General features: G+C 39.7%; 1 protein-coding gene across 1 annotated transcript in view; it reads right to left on the minus strand.

Moving 5' to 3' along the window:
* LOC126277046 (heat shock 70 kDa protein 12A-like) overlaps positions 1-24,079 on the minus strand; it is a 218,492-nt gene that overhangs the window by 103,664 nt on the left and 90,749 nt on the right. The window contains exons 4-7 of the mRNA XM_049977324.1: positions 21,514-21,689; positions 19,283-19,507; positions 15,796-15,940; positions 14,247-14,372 (exon numbers count right to left, since the gene is read on the minus strand). Coding sequence (XP_049833281.1) covers positions 14,247-14,372; positions 15,796-15,940; positions 19,283-19,507; positions 21,514-21,689 — 672 coding nt within the window. The remainder of the gene's footprint in view (positions 1-14,246; positions 14,373-15,795; positions 15,941-19,282; positions 19,508-21,513; positions 21,690-24,079) is intronic.

Raw genomic sequence — 24,079 nt, forward strand, 5'->3', positions numbered from 1 at the left:
AAGCTACTAACTGTATTATACATGTAGTAATAAATGTACACAGTTCAGGTTTAACCATCTTGTTCAATTAGTTTGTGCACATCTGTATTTGGAAATCAACACATCTTATCCATTAGGCTGTCTACATTACTTTGAGTGATTTTTTAGTATTTTCAACCAACTGTAATTTTTAGTTAATTTCTCAATCAGGCAATCGTTCTAGTATTGAACAAGAACTCTACAAGTTTGATATTATACATGATAACCACAAATAGCCATATTATATCCACCCTGGTTAATGGAACAAACAGTTTTTCTTGAAAATTTGCTCCATTTTCAGATCTACAGTGCTCCTACTCCTGTACATACTCTTTCGAAACATTAGTCAACATTTGCATCCACCTGCAGGTATTCATCTACATATTCACTCAAACAATCCTTCAACATGAATTCATGTTACTTGCATTTTGATATTTTAGTCTTATTTTATTTGATTTCTTCTTTACTTCATATTTCTATTTTTCTTCCTATTCTACTTTCACCAAACTGGAGGCTTATGCCAACAATTTGATGTCAGTGCTCCTGACCTGATTTAAAGTAAGTTGTCAGCAAAAATGATCAATACTTACTAATTGCAGTAGCTTTTAGTTGTACAATGCCACAGCAGATTACTACTTTACATGGCAGTCAGCTGATGTGAGGGGTTTACTGCACCCTATTCTTAAGCATCCTTATAGACAGTAAGCTCATCAGGAACATCATATCCTCCAACATTCAAAAATGTTCTCCTCAGCTACATTTGTCTGTAGGACAGTTTCAACTACTTGTTGTGTCAGAGTAACAAAGTCCAAGTACTTTGGGTGTTACTACTGTTATGTATTATGGAATTAAGTTATGGGCCAAATTAAACATATACAAGACAAAAATCTTCTAATGTACTATCGGTCTCTCTTTGCGCTCAGTGCATTGGCTCCTCCTGTGCTTCGTTCCCTGCACTTAAGTACTACTGTTTTATGAAAGTCATATCTTTTCTAAGAAAGAAATTTCATTAGTTGCTACCATTTCCAACATACTTAACTCATCAAGATTCTATGTGGCTGACAATACTGTGAATGATGAAGTTAATAAGATGTGCCATGATTATGAAACAAAAAGAAATACTGATGTCAAACAGTACAAACAGAATTTCATGATGGAATAAAAATGTGTAAAATACTATGGTATGAAAATCTTTATCTTATAGCAAAACAAAATTAAAGATCTGCAAATTAACAAGATTTTGTTTAAAAATGACATAAATTTTTAACAGAATGTTTTGTTTTATTTTACACAAAAAACAACATTAAACCATTTAATGTAATGAGAACTGCCCCAGTTGAACCAGCAGGGTAAATATGGAGTTGGATCAGTTGCATAGGGCGACCACTCTGCCAGACGGTGGATTGGCTCCTGACGAGGCTATTGATAGGGGGGATTTCACAAGACATGGCCTACACCTCAATAGGAAATGGAACGGTAAATTGGCAGGGTTGTTAGTGAAATCAATAAGGGGGGACACTAGTACTCATGGATGTACCTCTTTTTTAGACTAATACCAGTGTCCAATGAGAAGGTCAGGCAGGCAGGTGCTACAGAGATACAAAACTCACAAGATTCTCAGTACAGGAAAGTAAATATGTTGTTGTTGTTGTCTTCAGTCCTGAGACTGGTTTGATGCAGCTCTCCATGCTACTCTATCCTGTGCAAGCTGCTTCATCTCCCAGTACCTACTGCAACCTACATCCTTCTGAATCTGCTTAGTGTACTCATCTCTCGGTCTCCCTCTATGATTTTTACCCTCCACACTGCCCTCCAATGCTAAATTTGTGATCCCTTGATGCCTCAAAACATGTCCTACCAACCGATCCCTTCTTCTAGTCAAGTTGTGCCACAAACTTCTCTTCTCCCCAATCCTATTCAATACCTCCCCATTAGTTACGTGATCTATCCACCTTATCTTCAGTATTCTTCTGTAGCACCACATTTCGAAAGCTTCTATTCTCTTCCTGTCCTAACTAGTTATCGCCCATGTTTCACTTCCATACATGGCTACACTCCAAACAAATATTTTCAGAAACAACTTCCTGATACATAAATCTATATTCAATGTTAACAAATTTCTCTTCTTCAGAACGCTTTCCTTGCCATTGCCAGTCTACATTTTATATCCTCTCTACTTCGACCATCATCAGTTATTTTACTTCCTAAATAGCAAAACTCCTTTACTACTTTAAGTGTCTCATTTCCTAATCTAATTGCCTCAGCATCACCCGATTTAATTTGACTGCAATCCATTATCCTCGTTTTGCTTTTGTTGATGTTCATCTTATATCCTCCTTTCAAGACAATGTCCATTCCGTTCAACTGCTCTTCCAAGTCCTTTGCCGTCTCTGACAGAATTACAATGTCATCGGCGAACCTCAAAGTTTTTACTTCGTCTCCATGAATTTTAATACCTACTCCAAATTTTTCTTTTGTTTCCTTTACTGCTTGCTCAATATACAGATTGAATAACATCGGGGAGAGGCTACAACCCTGTCTCACTCCTTTCCCAACCACTGCTTCCCTTTCATGCCCCTCGACTCTTATGACTGCCATCTGGTTTCTGTACAAATTGTAAATAGCCTTTCACTCCCTGTATTTTACCCCTGCCACCTTTAGAATTTGAAAAAGAGTATTCCAGTCGACATTGTCAAAAGCTTTCTCTAAGTCTACAAATGCTAGAAACGTAGGTTTGCCTTTTCTTAATCTTTCTTCTAAGATAAGTCGTAAGGTCAGTATTGCCTCACGTGTTCCAACATTTTGACGAAATCCAAACTGATCCTCCCCGAGTTCCGCATCTACCAGTTTTTCCATTCGTCTGTAAAGAATTCGCGTTAGTATTTTGCTGCTGTGACTTATTAAACTGATAGTTCTGTAATTTTCACATCTGTCAGCACCTGCTTTCTTTGGGATTGGAATTATTATATTCTTCTTGACGTCTGAGGGTATTTCGCCTGTCTCATACATCTTGCTCACCAGCTGGTAGAGTTTTGTCATGACTGGCTCTCCCAAGGCCGTCAGTAGTTGTAATGGAATGTTGTCTACTCCGGGGGCCTTGTTTCGACTCAGGTCTTTCAGTGCTCTGTCAAACTCTTCACGCAGTATCGTATCTCCCATTTCGTCTTCATCTACATCCTCTTCCATTTCCATAATATTGTCCTCAAGTACATCGCCCTTGTATAAACCTTCTATATACTCCTTCCACCTTTCTGCCTTTACTTCTTTGCTTAGAACTGGGTTGCCATCTGAGCTCTTGATATTCATACACGTGGTTCTCTTCTCTCCAAAGGTCTATTTAATTTTCCTGTAGGCAGTATCTATCTTACCTCTACTGAGATAAGCTTCTACATCCTTACATTTGTCCTCTAGCCATCCCTTTTTACCCATTTTGCACTTCCTGTCGACCTCATTTTTGAGACGTTTGTATTCCTTTTTGCCTGCTTCATTTACTGCATTTTTATATTTTCTCCTTTCATCAATTACATTCAATATTTCTTCTGTTACCCAAGGATTTCTAGCAGCCCTCGTCTTTTTACCTACTTTATCCTCTGCTGCCTTCACTACTTCATCCCTCAGAGCTACCCATTCTTCTTCTACTGTATTTCTTTCCCCTATTCCTGTCAATTGTTCCCTTATGCTCTCCCTGAAACTCTGTACAACCTCTGGTTCTTTCCGTTTATCCAGGTCCCATCTCCTTAATTTCCCACATTTTTGCAGTTTCTTCAGCTTTAATCTACAGGTCATAACCAATAGATTGCGGTCAGAGTCCACATCTGCCCCTGGAAGTGTCTTACAACTTAAAACCTGGTTCCTAAATCTCTGTCTTACCATTATATAATCTATCTGATACCTTTTAGTATCTCCAGGGTTCTTCCACGTATACAACCTTCTTTCATGATTCTTAAACCAAGTGTTACCTATGATTAAGTTGTGCTCTGTGCAAAACTCTACTAGGCGGCTTCCTCTTTCATTTCTTAGCCCCAATCCATATTCACCTACTATGTTTCCTTCTCTCCCTTTTCCTACACTCGAATTCCAGTCACCCATTACTATTAAATTTTGGTCTCCCTTCACTATCTGAATAATTTCTTTTATTTCATCGTACATTTCTTCAATTTCTTCGTCATCTGCAGAGCTAGTTGGCATATAAACTTGTACTACTGTAGTAGGTGTGGGCTTCGTACCTATCTTGGCCACAATAATGCGTTCACTATGCTGTTTGTAGTAGCTTACCCGCATTCCTATTTTCCTATTCATTATTAAACCTACTCCTGCACTACTCCTATTTGATTTTGTGTTTATAAACCTGTAGTCACCTGACCAGAAGTCTTGTTCCTCCTGCCACCGAACTTCACTAATTCCCACTATATCTAACTTTAACCTATCCATCTCCCTTTTTAAATTTTCTAACCTACCTGCCCGATTAAGGGATCTGACATTCCACGCTCCGATCCGTAGAACGCCAGTTTTCTTTCTCCTGATAACGACATCCTCCTGAGTAGTCCCCGCCCGGAGATCCGAATGGGGGACTATTTTACCTCCGGAATATTTTACCCAAGAGGATGCCATCATCATTTAATCATACAGTAAAGCTGCGTGTCCTCAGGAAAAATTACGGCTGTAGTTTCCCCTTGCTTTCAGCCGTTCGCAGTACCAGCACAGCAAGGCCGTTTTGGTTAATGTTGCAAGGCCAGATCAGTCAATCATCCAGACTGTTGCCCCTGCAACTACTGAAAAGGCTGCTGCCCCTCATCAGGAACCACACGTTTGTCTGGCCTCTCAACAGATACCCCTCCGTTGTGGTTTCACCTACGGTACGGACATCTGTATCGCTGAGGCACGCAAGCCTCACCACCAACGCCAAGGTCCATGGTTCATGGGGGGTGGAAAGTAAATATAATGTTACCATATTTAACCAAAATATTGGTGGATTAAAGAAAAAAGTAGATTCTCACAAAAGTAAAGTAAAAAATAATGTTACCCTTTTTCACCAAAATATTCCGGGATTGAAGAATAAAGTAGATGAGCTCTTGGATTGTTTAGATGACATTGAATCTGATAATGTAATAGATATACTATGCCTGTCTGAGCGTCACATTGTTTCTGATATGGAAAAGGTATATATCAGTGGTTATGAACTAGCTGCACATATGAGATGAGAGAATAAGGTGAGAGGAGGAGTTGCCATATGTGTCGAAAGCTATCACTGTGTAAAAAGTTTAAGTACAAAAAAGTTTTGTCTAGAGCAACATATAGAAGCATGTGCCTGTCAACTTAAACTGAAGGAAGGCTCTTTTATAATTGTAACAGTATATGAGTCCCCTTCAGGAAACTCATTTTTTCCTGGAAAACTTGGATGCCTTGTTGTGTTATCTGTCAAATAGGGGAAAGCTAATTATTATTTGTGGGGACTTCAATGTTGCTTCTCTGAAAGATTGTAATAGGAAGAATAACCTGGAAGTCTTGCTCGGTTCTTTCAATTTGACATCTGTCATTAATTTTCCTACCCGGGTAGTACAGGACAGCAGCACATTGATAGATACACTTTTATAGGCCGAGATAAGTTTAAAAACATAAATTCTTGTCCTGTTGAGAATGGCCTTTCTGATCATGGTGCTCAGCTAGTTACAGTATATGACATAGCTCCATTCAGTAATTCAAAACTACTCTCCAAAGTTGTGCGTTCAGTTAATGACTCAACAATTAGAAATTTCAGAGAAAATCTTCAGCAGTTAGCCTGAGACGAGGTGTACAAGGAACCTGATGCTAATTTAAAATATAACTTATTTCATGATACACTTGTAAGAGAATTTGAAAACTGTTTCCCCAAGAAAGTATTTAAACCTAATTATAAGAAACCAAGCAAGAAACCTTGGCTTACTAAAGGAATAAAAATATCTTGTAACCACAAAAGGGAACTGTATCTAACAACAAAAAAGAGTAATGACCCAGAAACAGTCAAATATTACACTACTGGCCATTAAAATTGCTACACCATGAAGATGTCATGCTACAGACGTGAAATTTAACTGACAGGAAGAAGATGCTATGATATGCAAATGATTAGCTTTTCAGAGCATTCACACAAGGTTGGCACCGGTTGTGACACCTACAATGTGCTGACATGACAAAAGTTTCCAACCGATTTCTCATACACAAACAGCAGTTGACAGGTGTTGCCTGGTGAAACGTTGTAGTGATGCCTCATGTAAGGAAGATAAATGTGTCCCATCAGATTTCCGACTTTGATAAAGGTTCGATTGTAGCCTATCGCAGTTGCAGTTTATCGTATCATGACATTGCTGCTTGCGTTGGTCAAGATCCAATGACCGTTAGCAGAATATGGAATCAGTGAGTTCAGAAGGATGATACGGAATGCTGTGCTGGATCGCAATGGCCTTGTATCACTAGCAGTCGAGGTGATAGGCATCTTATCCTCATGGCTGTAACAGATCGTGCAGCCACGTCTCAATCCCTGAGTCAACAGATGGGGACATTTGCAAGACAACAACCATCTGCACAAACAGTTCGATGATGTTTTCAGCAGCATGGACTATCAGTTCATCGGAGACCATGGCTGCGGTTACCCTTGACACTGCATCACAGACAGGAGCGCGTGCAATGGTGTACTCAACGACGAACCTGGGTGCACGAATGGCAAAACATCATTTTTTCAGATGTATTGAGGTTCTGTTTACAGCATCATGATGGTCGCATCCGTGTTTGGCAACATTGCGGTGAACGCACATTGGACGCGTGTATTCGTCATCGCCATACTGCCATATCACCTGGCATGATGGTATGTGGTGCCATTGGGTACATGTCTCGGTCACCTATTGTTCACATTGAAAGCACATTGAACAGTGGACATTACATTTCAGATGTGTTACGACTCATGGCTCTACCCTCTATTCGATTCCTACGAAATCACACATTTCAGCAGGATAATGCACAACCGCCTGTTGCAGGTTGTGTACGGGCCTTTCTGGATACAGAAAATGTTCAACTTCTGCCCTGGCCAGCACATTCACCAGATCTCTCATCAACTGAAAACGTCCGGTCAATGGTGGCCAAGCAACTGGCTCATCACAATATGCCAGTCAATAGTCTTGATGAACTGTGGTTTTGTGTTGAAACTGCATTGGCAGCTGTACCTGTACACACCATCCAAGCTCTGTTTGACTCTATGACCAGGCATATCAAGGCCATTATTACGGCCAGAGGTGGTTGTTCTGGGTACTGATTTCTCAGGATCTATGAACCCAAATTGCTTGAAAATGTAATCACATGTCAGTTCTAGTATAATATATTTGTCGAATGAATACCTGTTTATCATCTGCATTTCTTCTTGGTGTAGCAATTTTAGTGGCCAGTAAAGTATAAAAACTAATGTGTTACATTAAGAATGGTTATTAAAAATTCCAGAAGCATGTGTATCATGTCTGAGATTAATACCTGTGATAACAAAATCAAAACAATTTGGAATATTATTACAAGTGAGACAGGGTAACCAAGAATACAGGATGATGGCATTACCATCAAAGCAAATGGAAACTTGACAAACAACAAGCCGGAAGTCGAAAACATTTTGAATAATCATTTTTTAAATGTTGTAGAGAAAATAGGATCTAAATGTTCATTAGAAGAAGCAAGGCAGTTAATGGAAGAGGCCTTACCCACACCATTTGATACAGTTGAAATTCCACCCACCTCTCCTTTTGAAATTAGGAAGGTAATAAACTCTCTCAAGAATAAAAGCTCACATGGAATTGAAGGCATTTTCAGCAGGATAATGAAAGCTTGTTCCCAAGAGACAAGTGGGATTCTTAGCCACATATGTAATAGGTCTCTGAAGCAGGGTATTTTCCCAGATAGACTGAAGTATGCCATTGTTAAACCACTGCATAAAAAGGGGCTACATCTGATGTCAACAACTACTGTCCAATCTCTCTTCTGACTGCCTTATCCAAAATTCTTATAATAAGTGATGTATTGTAGAGTAGAATCACACCTTTGTAAAAATAAAGTTTAAACAAAATGTCATTTTGATTTCCAGAAAGGTTTTTCAACAGAAAATACTGTATATACTTTCACTAATGGAATATTAAATGCTCTGAGTAACCGGAAGTCACCCATTGGGATTTTTTGTGATCTCTCAAAAGCTTTTGATTGTGTAAATCACGGAATACTTCTAGATAAGCTCAAGTACTGTGGTATGAATGGGACAGCACTCAAATGGTTTAAATCATACCTAATTGGTAGAGTGGAGAAAGTTGAAATAAGCAGTTCACATAATATGCAAAAAACTGGTGATTTCTCAAACTGAGGAACAATCAAGAATGGGGTGCCACAAAGTTTGGTCTTGGTTCCTCTGCTGTTCTTAATATATATTAATGACTTGCCATTATAGATTAATGAAGATGCAAAGCTGGTACTTTTTGCTGATGATACAAGTATAGCTATCACACCCAACAGACAAGAATTAACTGGTGAAATTGTAAATGATGTTTTTCAGAAAATCAGTAAGTGGTTCACTGCAAATGGGCTCTCATTAAACTTTGACAAAACACAGTACATACAGTTCCACACAGTAAATGGAATGACACCATTAATAAATATAGACTTCGATCAGGAATCCGTAGCTAACTGTAGACTACACAAAACTTCTAGGTGTGTGCATTGATGAGGGGTTGAACTGGAAAAAACACACTAAAGATCTGCTGAAACGTTTAAGTTCAGCTACTTATGCTGGTCATTGCAAATTTTGGTGATATGCATCTCAGTAAATTATCTTACCACACCTATTTTCATTCTCTGTGCTTTCGTATGGCATCATATTCTGGGGTAACTCTCCATTGACTAAAAGAGTGTTCATTGCACAAAAGTGTGTAATCAAAACAATTGCTGGAGCTCATCCATGAACATCCTGCAGACACTTATTTAGAGCTAGGGATCTTCACTGTAGCCTTATTCATTTATGAAATTTGTTATTAACAATCCGAACGAATTCAAAAGTAATAACAGTGTACATGGAGAAAGGATGATCTTCACTACTCAATGTTAAATCTAACTTTATATTAAAAACAAAGATTCCAAGACTTACCAAGCGGGAAAGCGCCGGCAGACAGGCACATTAACAAAACACACAAACACACACACAGAATTGCTAGCTTTCGCAACCGATGGTTGCTTCTTCAGGAAGGAGAGGGAAAGACGAAAGGATGTGGGTTTTAAGGGAGAGGGTAAGGAGTCATTCCAAACCCGGGAGCGGAAAGACTTCCCTTAGGGGAAAAAAAGCACAGGTGTACACTCGCACACACATACACACACATATCCATCCGCACATACACAGACACAAGCAGACATATTTAAAGGCAAAGAGTAAGGGCAGAGATGTCAGTCGAGGCGGAAGTACAGAGGCAAAGAAGTTGTTGAAAGACAGGTGAGGTATGAGCGGCGGCAACTTGAAATTAGCGGAGGTTGAGGCCTGGCGGATATCGAGAAGAGAGGATATACTGAAGGGCGAGTTCCCATCTCCAGAGTTCGGATAGGTTGGTGTTGGTGGGAAGTATCCAGATAACTCGGACGGTGTAACACTGTGCCAAGCTGTGCTGGCCGTGCATCAAGGCATGTTTAGCCACAGGGTGATCCTCATTACCAACAAACACTGTCTGCCTGTGTCCATTCATGCGAATGGACAGTTTGTTGCTGGTCATTCCCACATAGAAAGCGTCACAGTGCAGGCAGGTCAGTTGGTAAATCACGTGGGTGCTTTCACACGTGGCTCTCCCTTTGATCGTGTACACCTTCCGGGTTACAGGACTGGAGTAGGTGGTGGTGGGAGGGTGCATGGGACAGGTTTTACACTGGGGGCGGTTGCAAGAGTAGGAGCCAGAGGGTAGGGAAGGTGGTTTGGGGATTTCATAGGGATGAACCAAGAGGTTACGAAGGTTAGGTGGATGGCGGAAAGACACTCTTGGTGGAGTGGGGAGGATTTCATGAAGGATGTATCTCATTTCGGGGCAGGATTTTAGGAAGTCGTATCCCTGCTGGAGAGCCACATTCAAGGTCTGATCCAGTCCCGGGAAGTATTCTGTCACAAGTGGGGCACTTTTGGGGTTCTTCTGTGAGAGGTTCTGGGTTTGAGGGGATGAGGAAGTGGCTCTGGTTATCAGCTTCTGTACCAGGTTAGGAGGGTAGTTGCGGGATGCGAAAGCTGTTTTCAGGTTGTTGGTGTAATGGTCGAGGGATTCAGGACTGGAGCAGATTCGTTTGCCACGAAGGCCTAGGCTGTAGGGAAGGGACCGTTTGATATGGAATGGGTGGCAGCTGTCATAATGGAGGTACTGTTGCTTGTTGGTGGGTTTGATGTGGACGGATGTGTGCAGCTGGCCATTGGACAGATGGAGGTCAGCGTCTAGGAAAGTGGCATGGGATTTGGAGTAGAACCAGGTGAATCTGATGGAACCAAAGGAGTTGAGGTTGGAGAGGAAATTCTGGAGTTGTTCTTCACTGTGAGTCCAGATCATGAAGATGTCATCAATAAATCTGTACCAAACTTTGGGTTGGCAGGCTTGGGTAACCAAGAAGGCTTCCTCTAAGCGACCCATAAATAGGTTGGCATACGAGGGGGCCATCCTGGTACCCATGGCTGTTCCCTTTAATTGTTGGTATGTCTGGCCTTCAAAAGTGAAGAAGTTGTGGGTCAGGATGAAGCTGGCTAAGGTGATGAGGAAAGAGGTTTTAGGTAGGGTGGCAGGTGATCGGCGTGAAAGGAAGTGCTCCATTGCAGCGAGGCCCTGGACGTGCGGGATATTCGTGTATAGGGAAGTGGCATCAATGGTTACAAGGATGGTTTCCGGGGGTAACAGACTGGGTACGGATTCCAGGCGTTCGAGAAAGTGGTTGGTGTCTTTGATGAAGGATGGGAGACTGCATGTAATGGGTTGAAGGTGTTGATCTACGTAGGCAGAGATATGTTCTGTGGGGGCTTGGTAACCAGCTACAATGGGGTGGCCAGGATGTTTGGGTTTGTGAATTTTAGGAAGTAGGTAGAAGGTAGGATTGCGAGGTGTCGGTGGGGTGAGGAGGCCAGACATACCAACAATTAAAGGGAACAGCCATGGGTACCAGGATGGCCCCCTCGTATGCCAACCTATTTATGGGTCGCTTAGAGGAAGCCTTCTTGGTTACCCAAGCCTGCCAACCCAAAGTTTGGTACAGATTTATTGATGACATCTTCATGATCTGGACTCACAGTGAAGAACAACTCCAGAATTTCCTCTCCAACCTCAACTCCTTTGGTTCCATCAGATTCACCTGGTCCTACTCCAAATCCCATGCCACTTTCCTAGACATTGACCTCCATCTGTCCAATGGCCAGCTGCACACATCCGTCCACATCAAACCCACCAACAAGCAACAGTACCTCCATTATGACAGCTGCCACCCATTCCATATCAAACGGTCCCTTCCCTACAGCCTAGGCCTTCGTGGCAAACGAATCTGCTCCAGTCCTGAATCCCTCGACCATTACACCAACAACCTGAAAACAGCTTTCGCATCCCGCAACTACCCTCCTAACCTGGTACAGAAGCAGATAACCAGAGCCACTTCCTCATCCCCTCAAACCCAGAACCTCTCACAGAAGAACCCCAAAAGTGCCCCACTTGTGACAGAATACTTCCCGGGACTGGATCAGACCTTGAATGTGGCTCTCCAGCAGGTATACGACTTCCTAAAATCCTGCCCCGAAATGAGATCCATCCTTCATGAAATCCTCCCCACTCCACCAAGAGTGTCTTTCCGCCATCCACCTAACCTTCGTAACCTCTTGGTTCATCCCTATGAAATCCCCAAACCACCTTCCCTACCCTCTGGCTCCTACTCTTGCAACCGCCCCCAGTGTAAAACCTGTCCCATGCACCCTCCCACCACCACCTACTCCAGTCTTGTAACCCGGAAGGTGTACACGATCAAAGGGAGAGCCACGTGTGAAAGCACCCACGTGATTTACCAACTGACCTGCCTGCACTGTGACGCTTTCTATGTGGGAATGACCAGCAACAAACTGTCCATTCGCATGAATGGACACAGGCAGACAGTGTTTGTTGGTAATGAGGATCACCCTGTGGATAAACATGCCTTGATGCATGGCCAGCACAGCTTGGCACAGTGTTACACCATCCGAGTTATCTGGATACTTCCCACCAACACCAACCTATCCGAACTCCGGAGATGGGAACTCACCCTTCAGTATATCCTCTCTTCTCGATATCCGCCAGGCCTCAACCTCCGCTAATTTCAAGTTGCCGCCGCTCATACCTCACCTGTCTTTCAACAACTTCTTTGCCTCTGTACTTCCGCCTCGACTGACATCTCTGCCCTTACTCTTTGCCTTTAAATATGTCTGCTTGTGTCTGTGTATGTGCGGATGGATATGTGTGTGTATGTGAGTGCAAGTGTACACCTGTGCTTTTTTTCCCCTAAGGGAAGTCTTTCCGCTCCCGGGATTGGAATGACTCCTTACCCTCTCCCTTAAAACCCACATCCTTTCGTCTTTCCCTCTCCTTCCTGAAGAAGCAACCATCGGTTGCGAAAGCTAGCAATTCTGTGTGTGTGTTTGTGTGTTTTGTTAATGTGCCTGTCTGCCGGCGCTTTCCCGCTTGGTAAGTCTTGGAATCTTTGTTTTTAATATATTTTTCCCATGTGGAAGTTTCTTTCTATTTTATTTAAATCTAACTTTGGCACAGAAGGGGGTAAATTATGCTGCCACAAAAGTCGTTGGTCACTTACCTAATAGCATCAAAAGTCTGACAGATACCCATATAGCATATAAAAGGAATTAAAAGAATTTCTTAATGGCAACTCCTTCTACTCATTAGATGAATTTTGGGATATAGTAAGCAGGTAATTTCCCCAACCCCCACAAATAAATAAATAAATAAATAAAAATTAAAAAATTAAGTGTAGCCTCTCCCCAATGTTATTCAATCTGTATATTGAGCAAGCAGTAAAGGAAAAAAAGAAAAATTTGGAGTAGGCATTAAAATCCATGGAGAAGAAATAAAAACTTTGAGGTTTGCCGATGACATCGTAATTCTGTCAGAGACAGCAAAGGACTTGGAAGAGCAGTTGAACGGAATGGATAGTGTCTTGAAAGGAGGATATAAGATGAACATCAACAAAAGCAAAACAAGGATAATGGAATGTAGTCGAATTAAGTCGGGTGATGCTGAGCGAATTAGATTAGGAAATGAGACACTTAAAGTAGTAAAGGAGTTTTGCTATTTGGGGAGCAAAATAACTGATGATGGTCGAAGTAGAGAGGATATAAAATGTAGACTGGCAATTGCAAGGAAAGCGTTTCTGAAGAAGAGAAATTTGTTAACATCGAGCATAGATTTAAGTGTCAGGAAGTCATTTCTGAAAGTATTTGTATGGAGTGTAGCCATGTATGGAAGTGAAACATGGATGATAAATAGTTTGGACAAGAAGAGAATAGAAGCTTTCAAAATGTGGTGCTGCAGAAGAATGCTGAAGATTAGATGGGTAGATCACATAACTAATGAGGAAGTATTGAATAGGATTAGGGAGAAGAGAAGTTTGTGGCACAAATTGACCAGAAGAAGGGATCAGTTGGTAGGACATGTTCTGAGGCATCAAGGGATTACTAATTTCATACTGGAGGGCAGTGTGGAGAGTAAAAATCGTAGAGGGAGACCAAGAGATGACTACACTAAGCAGATTCAGAAGGATGTGGGTTGCAGTGGGTTCTGGGAGGTGAAGAAGCTTGCACAGGATAGAGTAGCATGGAGAGCTGCATCAAACCAGTCTCAGGACTGAAGACTGCAACAACAACAACAAGTGTCATGTAATATTTTGTGCAATGCAATATCTTGTGTAGACACCTTTTCTTAACCTGACACATTCCACATCATTACAAAGTGTCATATTCATGAGCTATGGAACAAGTACTAATCTAATCTAATCTAGTACATATTCCTTACATTGCAGGTTGAACATAAAATAAATCTGAATGCTTTGCACTAATATCACATTATCTTGTTGCATAATTGGTGGTTTCATCCCCTTAGACATTCATTTCATTTCATAAATAATATACCTGCCACTATTGAAGCTAAGATAAACAACATCCTTCTGTTTATGGAGATGACCTTGCTTACCTATGGATCCCCAGGGACCACCAGTAGCTCTGTGCAGCTCACGCAAAGTCCCTCGGCTTGAAGACAGTTCATGTACGGTGATGTCCACAGTACCCCCTCCACAATCCACCACCATGTAACGGGTGCCTTAAAATAATAAGTAAGCACTATTACATTAAAAAACTAGTTATTATAAAATTCACTTTCACTTGATGGTACTAAATAAAACAGCTTGAAGAAAGGATACATATTTTCTCATTTTTTGAATGATGCTGGTTTAAGCTATTACATCTTCTTATATATGTGCAAGTACGTCCATTTCTGGCAGGATTTGTCTGTGCGAAGTTTCAGCTAATTTTTATTTCCAGACGCCTGTCTTTTAAGAGCAGTCATGACTTGGAAGTGCTTAATTCACTTCCTCCACCTACCCTCCCCCCCCCCCCCCCCCCCCCTTTAAATTTACTTTTAGCCTACGAATTTTACTGCAAATATACATTCTCACAATATCATTATGTAGATATGGGACAACTTTTTAAATGTACTTTTGAAAATTGTATCATTTTAAACTGTGCTGGGTGGAAGTTTATCCTTCTTACTTTTATCAGGTTCTTTCATGTCCTTTAAGTCTTTTACTACAAAAGTAAATATTGCTGTATGAAATTTGTTGTTTGACAGAGCTGTACATTTTATAGTAAGAAAGAGGCTTATGTACAATGTAAGTGCCATTAATACTTTGAGTTCTTTAATTTTATTTTGACAGACTTCTATGTTGCATTTCCTTATGTATCTGATGGCTTTCTTTTGTAATTTTAAATCTCTTTGAGTACCCAAGTGAACTACTGTGTACCATATTGGTATACAGTACAATATGTTTGGGTAAATAAGCCTTTGTTCTTAATATTAATAATACTTTTTCTGTGTTGTTGGTTTTTTTTGTTTGAAATTTAGTACAACTTGTTTTATTTTCACATTAGTACATTTCCATCCTCTGATGCACTCAAAATCATCCTTTTCTAGATATTTCAGTGAATCTTTGCTTACAATTACATATATGGCATCAGTGTACATGACAACTGCCTTTTGATTAATACTATTAACTAAGCCATAGTAGAATATGAGTGGAATAATAGGGCTCCATTTCAGTGTTTACACAGTTCACATTGCATGAATGAGTAATCTTTTTATGTTACTAGCACAACATTCATACAGCATGCATAAGATGGATGATGAAAGAGACAGCTGTAGCTGCAGTGACTGACATCAGAATCAACAGTTAGTGGAGTAAGTACATTGAGGAACATAACCAATACAAAATGACCACTGAACCTCAACAGCATACCACAGCCCATACCACTGAGTACTGAATACTCTCCATATTTAAAATGATCTCAACACAGTTATGACACAAACCATGTTCACACAATCTTTTTTCTAGCTTTGATATAAGCCAACATAATATAGAATACTTTTTTTAAACATGCTTCACCCATCAACATTCTCAATAAGTAATGCTGTTGAAAATTATTTATATTATATTACATATACTAATCCATTAAATAATGAATCCAACCTGAATCCTCAAGTTCTTCAAAAAGAGGCAGATCCGAGGAAATTTCAACATGATGCAGTTTCTGCGTCCTGCAATATATAGATGCTGCTTCTGGTTCTAGTGCAATGATAAGACTCTCTGGATGTTCTTTGTCATAGATATTTGCCTGCAAGGAAAATAATAAATATCAATTGTTTTTACTTTGTCATGAATAACTAAAATGACTCATTAGCTAAATGTTGTGGTGATTACAGTGTGGCTGACAAAAATGAAAGGTAAGCTTGATTAAATTTGAATGACAGCATCAATTTGATGTACACTTGTTGGTTTACCATCATCTGAAGACTTCACTGTGAGTTGTTTATAAGAGTTTGTGTATTTTGCAAATGTTAGTGTCTAATCTGAAAGTAGTGTTTAGTTTCTTTCTTTCATGTTTCTTAGATGTGGAGTGGGCTACTGAGTGCACCTGCTTCAGGTGGCTGTAAACTGCAGCTCATGTCTGCATAAATGATGCTTGCCACCTGTGTTCACAGACCGTCCTCACCCCCTACAGGCAACTGGCAGAATCCATGAAATCAGCTAGTCTCACACATGGGATGGAAGCTGGGTGTTTCACTGCATCATTCCCAAAACCAAACAGCATCCTTTGGTTTGGAGATGACTGGAGGGCTTAATCAAGAGGTGCAGACAATGTTGTGATGATGTCTGATATTGATTTCTTGACCTCCACTATCAAGTGGAGCATTGTAGGACCTCTTAATCTATGATGTGCAGGGATGGTTTTTTTTTTTAATGTGGAGTAACTCTTCCATAGGTCTGATAAATTATGTATTGGATTTGGAGAGAGAACAATATTGTCCCCACTAATTCCATGTAGTAGCAGTTATAATTGCAGATCAGATAAAGAAAATGTTACTACAGTATTAGCTGCAAGAACATCAATGGAAAGATCCCAGAACTAGTTTCACTTATGAACAGCTATAATGTCCACTTAGGAACATAACACTGGCTATAACCGGAAATGAAGAGCAATGAGAATTTAAATTCTGACTGGAGTGTATATTGCAAATATAGTCTGGTTGCCAATAGTAGAGGGGTATTTATAAATGGAAATAATACAATAATTTCCAGTAAGTTAGCACAAATTCCAACTGCATAATAATTTGGATGGAGGTACATTTTTAAAGATGAATGAAACATACTAATTGGTTATCTCAGCATCTGCTGTAGTGGAGCACTACTGGGCAAATTTGGAGAAGGTTGCAGAAAAATTCCTGATCATGTTATAGGGTTAGGAGGAGATTTCAACTTTCCAGTTGTAGACTGGAAGACTCAATTGATTAAAGTGGGAGGAATGAAAAGGGACTTATGTTACAATGTTCTAAATGCTTTATCCAAAAATTACCTTGCCCAATTAATCTGAGAGGTGACTCATCAGGGTAATGACTTGGATCCCCTTGTTTCAAATGAACCTGACTTTTTATTCAGGTAACTTACAGTGGAAAATTGGTGATCATAACTCTGCAATAGCATCCCTGACTAAGGGTGTAAGTGTGAAAGTTAACAAAGGAAGAAAAATATTTCTGATTAATAAGTGCAAGAACAAACAGTATTTAAATTATCTGAGCATTGAATGTCATTCACCTCTGAGACTAAAAATGATTTTAGTATAAATGAAAAAATGCAAAAGTGTTGAACAACACAAGTTAGACAGCTGAACAAAGTTGTAAGGGATGGAAAAACTTGCCATGGTTCAACAACTATGTTATAAAGTTGCTTCAAAAGCAATGAGAACTTCACTGGAACCAAAGACTTGTTGACAAACAGAAGCTGAACAGAACCAAAATGAGAATAGTGTGGGCCAAAAAATCCAAAAACGAAATTCTATCTTTCTAACTGATGCAAAATCTTAAGAAATTTAAGTCTTACATTAAGTTAGTAAATGGGCCCACCCCATCCATTCAGTCACTCAGTGATGATACTGACACCAAAACAGATGATGACAGAGATAGAGCTAAACACTGAATTCCATTTTCCGGAAATGTTTCACTGAGGAAGAAAGTGTTATGGTCCCCCCTTTCACTTGCTGCACGAACACACAACTAAATATCAGGATAGAAAATCAGTTAAAATTTTTCACCGCATGAAAGAAAGCTGGACCTGATGGGATATCTACACAGTTTTACATAGAGTATGCAAAAGAACACACTCCTCATCTCACAGCAGTCTATCACGGGTCACTGGATGTATGAAGCATTCCAAGAGATTGGAAAATGCACAGGTCATTTTCACTTTCAAGTGGTGTTGACAGACAGATGCAAACTACTGTATGTTACAAAGGAAATAAGTGGTTTACTGTAAAAATTCGCAGAGTGTATGTTCCTAGAAGAGTAGATCAGCATACTCTGCCTCCAACATATATGTTGTGAAAAGACCATAAACATAAAATTAGAGATATCTGAGGTTGTATAGATCCTTACCAGAAGTGTTCTTGTTGCACATCATTCATGAGTGGAGCAGAAGAATTAGGCAGTAATAGAGGGAGAGGGGGTGGGTGTGAGTGAGGAAGGGTAACAGTGATGCTCACCACAAGACGGCATGCACAGTAAAGATGTAGATTATGTAGATGTAAGATGGAGACAAAAGAGTTATGAGTTTTGTGCTGTTATTAAACATTTTTATTTGAGGTTGTTCTGAAAAATTGTGCAAATCTAAACTCATCTGGATGAATTTCACATAAAATTGAACTCTGATCCAGGATGTGGGAGCACAGTGGTATCACAGATGCCACTTCTATATACTGAGTATCTATTGTCACCAGTATAATCTGCATAGGCGGAATGTGTCAAATGTAGGACCCACCACCACACAGGATGAGCCTGTAGCACCTTATCCTGTATGCTCTGGACCCTTTCCTACATGTACTCATCTCAACTTTAAACAAGTATCATTATATGATTGAGTGTAGAGTGCTGATTCAGCAATTTCTGTACTGCTACTCTATCAGTGATGTATTGGCTGTTGCAGATCAGCAAAGAAATTGTTGACAGTTAGTGTTTAATGTGATGACTACTACATCTCTATTAATGCAGATGATAGTAATGTACAGTTTGTCATGATGGAAGAGTACTCAATAATTCATTGTTGGTTCATTATAGCTCATAGAATATTAGAGTATAGCATCTTTTAATAGAGATTTACAACTTCCTTGAGTCAGTTGACTATCTAATTTAAATATACAAATGGCACAAATATGGTGGTATTTTACCCTTACAACATCTCATAACAAATAACTCTCCTTCACTTGAGAATTTCTCTATTTTAGTCTGTTTTATTTCTTGGGTATTAACAGTTAACCATGTTGTTGCTTATATGGTTACAGTCCACAAGCTATCAACGTATATTGGTGGCTGGGAATATTTGTCATCTGTCGGGATTACATATATTTCCTTGAAAATTTTGCTAAAATAACATGTAGCAACAAGTGCAATTCACAGAAATGACATACCAGACCAGCAGCTTCCCTGAGGAGCTGCCTTGCGGGTGGTTGCCAAAGTGCAGGAACTGTGAGAACCCAGCGAACTGACTGTTGCGACATTTCAATGCCTGGCTGCTGTCGTTCAACCTCCCTCAGGGCCTCACCTCCAAGATAACGCAAGGCATGTGATAAGACAGTCAGAGCAGATACATACCTTCCATTAGCAGCTTTCACCATAGTGGAGCGATCTATTTTCTGCAGAAAGAAATTTGCAGTATCAAACAGTTATTTCATATTACTAAGTAAAATGTACTATAAGGAATATTCTAGTCACTTATGCCATAAATTGGAAAATAACTGCGACACCAAAATATATCAAACACACAGTCAAAATGCCAGTAGTTCATTGGGGTTAATGGTACAGAACAAGATGGAACAAATATGTGTGGTAACCTGTGCTTTGTGTTAGTTTTCTTTTGTTAATGTTGTTGTTGTTGTCTTCAGTCAAAAGAATGGGTTGATTCAGCTGCCCCATGCTAGTAAAACCTGTGCTAGTTTCTTCATTTCTCTGTAACTGCTGCACCCTCCTTCCACTTAAACCTGTTTGCTGTACTCTGGCCTAGGCCTCCTATAATTTTTACCCTTCACATTTCCTTCCATTACTAAATTTATTCATTTATGCCTCAGGGGGATGTGTCCTAGCAATTAGCCACCCTGTACCATAAATTTTGTTCCTTCCTGGTTTGACTCAGTATCTCTTCATTAATTAGCCAAGCTACCCACCAAAACTTCAGAATCTGTCTGTAGCACCACATTTCAAAATATATCTTTTTCTCCTTCCTAAGGGAGGAACTAATAGTTCTAAAAGCTAGGAAAGTGTTGTGCTCTGTTACACGTGTATGAGGTTCATTCAAATGAAACCTGGTCAGTGCATCAACCTTTGCCATACACATAAGGTGACACCACATAACAGCGGGTATGGTGGTGCCATCTATTGGTAGAGAGACTGACGCGTGTGCACAATTTGATGTTGCATAGGGCTAGGGTGCTTTCACACCAAAGAGAAGGTAGTCACACAAGTTATCATCCACTACTCAACATGCAGGAGAGTAAGCAGGAACAATGAGGAATGATTCAATTTTTGGTGGGCAGAGGAAGTCGGAGGCTGTGTATGGTGAGTACAGCCTGAGTCGTTCGAGTGTTGTCCAATGGCATTATCCTCCTGCATGATAATGCCTGCCCATCATGGCCAATGAGGTGAAGATGACATTGAAGCAGTTTTGGAGGGAAATGATAGAACATACACTATACAGTCCCAACCTTTCACCGTGTGACTTTCATGTGTTTGGACCTCTAAAACAAGCTATTCAAGGACATTGATTCACAATGAACAACAAAGTGCGTGACTGGGCCCAGGTGTGGATCCAACAGCAACCTACTTGCTTATTCAAGGATGGAATCAACTGTCTAATGACGCAACGGAATAAATGTGCCAACAGTTTTGGTGACAATTTTTGAGTATGCATATTGTATATAATCTCATTTTGGAGTTAATAAAATCATTACTATTACTTTAAATTAGTGACTGGGTGTCATTTGAATGCCCCTTATATATCAGCAGTTCTAAATAGTTTTCTAACCTAAGGTTGATACTGGCCAGCAATTGTCTTTCAATGGTTTTATGGCTTTTTTTGAAGTTAATTTCCCTTTTGATACTGTTTATAATAATTATAACATGAAAGACCACCCTTTCTTCACCTCTATTATGGTCAGAAATAGAAACAAATGTCCATATCAGTAAGAGATTACTGGTAGTAGACATATTTCACAATGGGCCAATTGCTCAACATAACCATTAAGTGATTGAGATAACTCTCAAAGCAAATTATTCACTCATCCACACATAAGCTTTCCAACAGTACATGTAAAACAAATGGGAATTGAATTGTTGACATACATTTGGTTTTCTTCATTTAACTTAAATCTAAATCTGGCTATTCCTACATTATTCTACTTTACAGTTTAAAAAAAAATCTGAATTAACTGTAATGCATTGTTTCAGGCTTCCTTTTGAAAATCACTTTTCACCAAGGCACAACTTTCATTATCTGTCCACATCATGTTACTGCAATGAACTCATCAAATTTCTCAACATTTTGACACTAAAATTTTGGGGATATTTTAATGATCTCACATAGTCTACACCTGACAATATGATTTAATTAATGTATGTAGAGCTTCTGTTTTTGCAAATATGTTACCTGATTGTTGTGAAGGACCATCTTGAATTTATCAAAATATAACCATCTTTTTGCTTCCTGTGGATCTAGGTCATGAAAGAAGTCTCTTGCCATGAAACCAAATGAATGAAATTCTTCCTTAGGAGTAAGGAGAAGTGTTGTTGGTATCTTGTGGTTACTAATTCCTGCATCACCACCTACAAAATGAGAATTATAATGCATTATCTCTCAAGATTATCAGAAATTGACTTTCTGTGTCTCTCTTCCAATTTATAACTTATTTATAATACAAACCATTTATCCCTAAAATGCAATCACAAAAATAAGGTGCAGCATCTGTGAGACCCTACAAATTCCACTACAGTTACATACCATAGGAACTTCAACCATAGTGACCATCCCTTTAGCTCAAAATGAAGCAAAAATATTGTAAAGTTTGGAAATTAATAGTTGTATATAGGATAACAATGTAACTGTGTTGTTGAAATTTCATTTAGATTGTGACTAATATTGTGCTTACAGTTCTATTATTTTGTGCAACAGGAAAGACACAGTTTTCTCTAAGTAAAGGGTCAAATTTAGTCTTGACCAATGAGTGGTAACATTGAAAGAAAACCATCACCAAACTTCAGAATTTGTTGCAGTTATGATGCAAATTTGAAACTCACAGTTATTTATTACACAAAAAGTACATCTAATAGAGAGCCTGGCACAAAGTATGGTCCAGACAAATCTAATGTCTACTGCTGGATCATGTTATGGCATAAATTCAGTGCCAGCATGCCAGTCGGGAACAACAGAGAAGAGGAGGCTGTGAGAAGAGGTCAGCCAATCGCACGCTGACCGACCTCCCTCCAGGATGACAATGCGACAGCAGCGGCCCCTAGGTGAAGAGGACATAAGCACCACACCAGACTGGTGGCAGCCCACTTTGATAGCAGCTTCAATGTTAACGACTTCATTAGTCGATTCATCATAGCTGCTTCATCAGTACTCTCTATGTAGGACAGACTTGTGTTTGTTTATTCTGAAGAAGACAGATTATTTGTATGTCGCCTTTGCTTGCGACACATATATCAAAGTTAAGTATTGTAATTGTCTTGTTGTAATAAAACTCATTAATACGAGTTGCATATTGCAACCCTTCTAAATACGGTACAGTAGTTACCAACCAAGTGACCAACGCCACATGCCTAACTGACCAACTTGCCACAACTGTAGCTCTCAGTGCCATAATTCCCAAAAAAGAAGAGGGACAGTTTGAATGGTTGCAACAGTGTGAAGCCCACATCATTGCTTACAATGTATCAGGTACCGTGAAGCTACGTTACTTTTTGTCAATGGTAAGAAGCGCAATATTTCACCTCATTCAGAAATTGTTCCCTAACGCCACTCTGAGTGAACTTTCCTATTGTCAGGTTGAAGGTTCTATAACGAGCTATTATTACCAACAAGTGAATGTGGTGGCAGCTAGGTAACAATTCTTTTGTTGCAAGAAATGGTCAGAACAAACTTAATACAAGTGGGTAACAGATTTGCATGGTATGATGAGGAAATGCAAATGTGTTTGTGGTGATTTATATTCAGATGTTATGTTGTGTGATGTGATTGTCTACAGTGTAACTGATGTCAACCTTAAAGAACAGATTTTGGAACATTCATATCCATCATTTCATCATGTAGTGCAAATCCTAGATCTGAATGATTTGGGTGCCATAGCGGCCAATAAATGTGAGGAACCACCAATTTGTCAGGTTGAGTCATATTTTGCTCACAACCAGGCCAGTAGGCAGAAACATCACACATGCATCATGCCACATAAACAGCTCTCTAAACAGGCGGCTACATCAGTGAAAAGAATTAAGTCATGCTCATTGTGCTATTTATGGCACAAATGCCAAGACTGCCCATTCAGACAAGCACAGTGTTACACTTGTGGGAAGAAAGATCACATACAATATGCGTGTTTGCAACTGAACAGACATAAGAATTCCACTCATTCACAAAAATCCAGTCACAAGGCCAATGTAATCAATGCAGTACATTCAAAGCCTGCTGCAGACATTAGCAAAACTAGCAAGCAAACAGTTTCTTTGGTGCTATGCCAGCCCAACATTTTTTTTTTTTTTTTTCATTTGCATCTTAGTGGAAAATGTGTGAAATTTCACATGGACATGTGTGACTCTTTACATTGTTGAATCATGACACATATGAACTATTAGGCTCCCCTGCCTGTCTAAAACCGGCATGCAGCTGACGACTTTTAATGAACAAACATTCCCAGAAAATGTGCTTTGCCTACACAATTGTGAGTACATATTTGGCCTTGATTCATTTGATTTGTATGGGATTCAAATTCAGGACAATGTGCTGTCAGTGAATGCATTCAATGTCAAAGACAGTGTGAAAGAATTTCCTGTACTATTTTCTGAAGGTTTAGGCAAGGCTAACAATTTTGTTGCACATCTTACTATGAAAGACAATGTTCAGCCAAAATTTTGTCAGGCCAGAACTGTTCCATTGCATTACTGGACAAAGTGGCTGCTGAACTAAAAAAATTCTGCAAGACAGCTGACTTATTGTGCCC

Source organism: Schistocerca gregaria, chromosome 1 (assembly GCF_023897955.1).
Source record: "Schistocerca gregaria isolate iqSchGreg1 chromosome 1, iqSchGreg1.2, whole genome shotgun sequence".
Taxonomy (NCBI): Eukaryota; Metazoa; Arthropoda; class Insecta; order Orthoptera; family Acrididae; genus Schistocerca; species Schistocerca gregaria.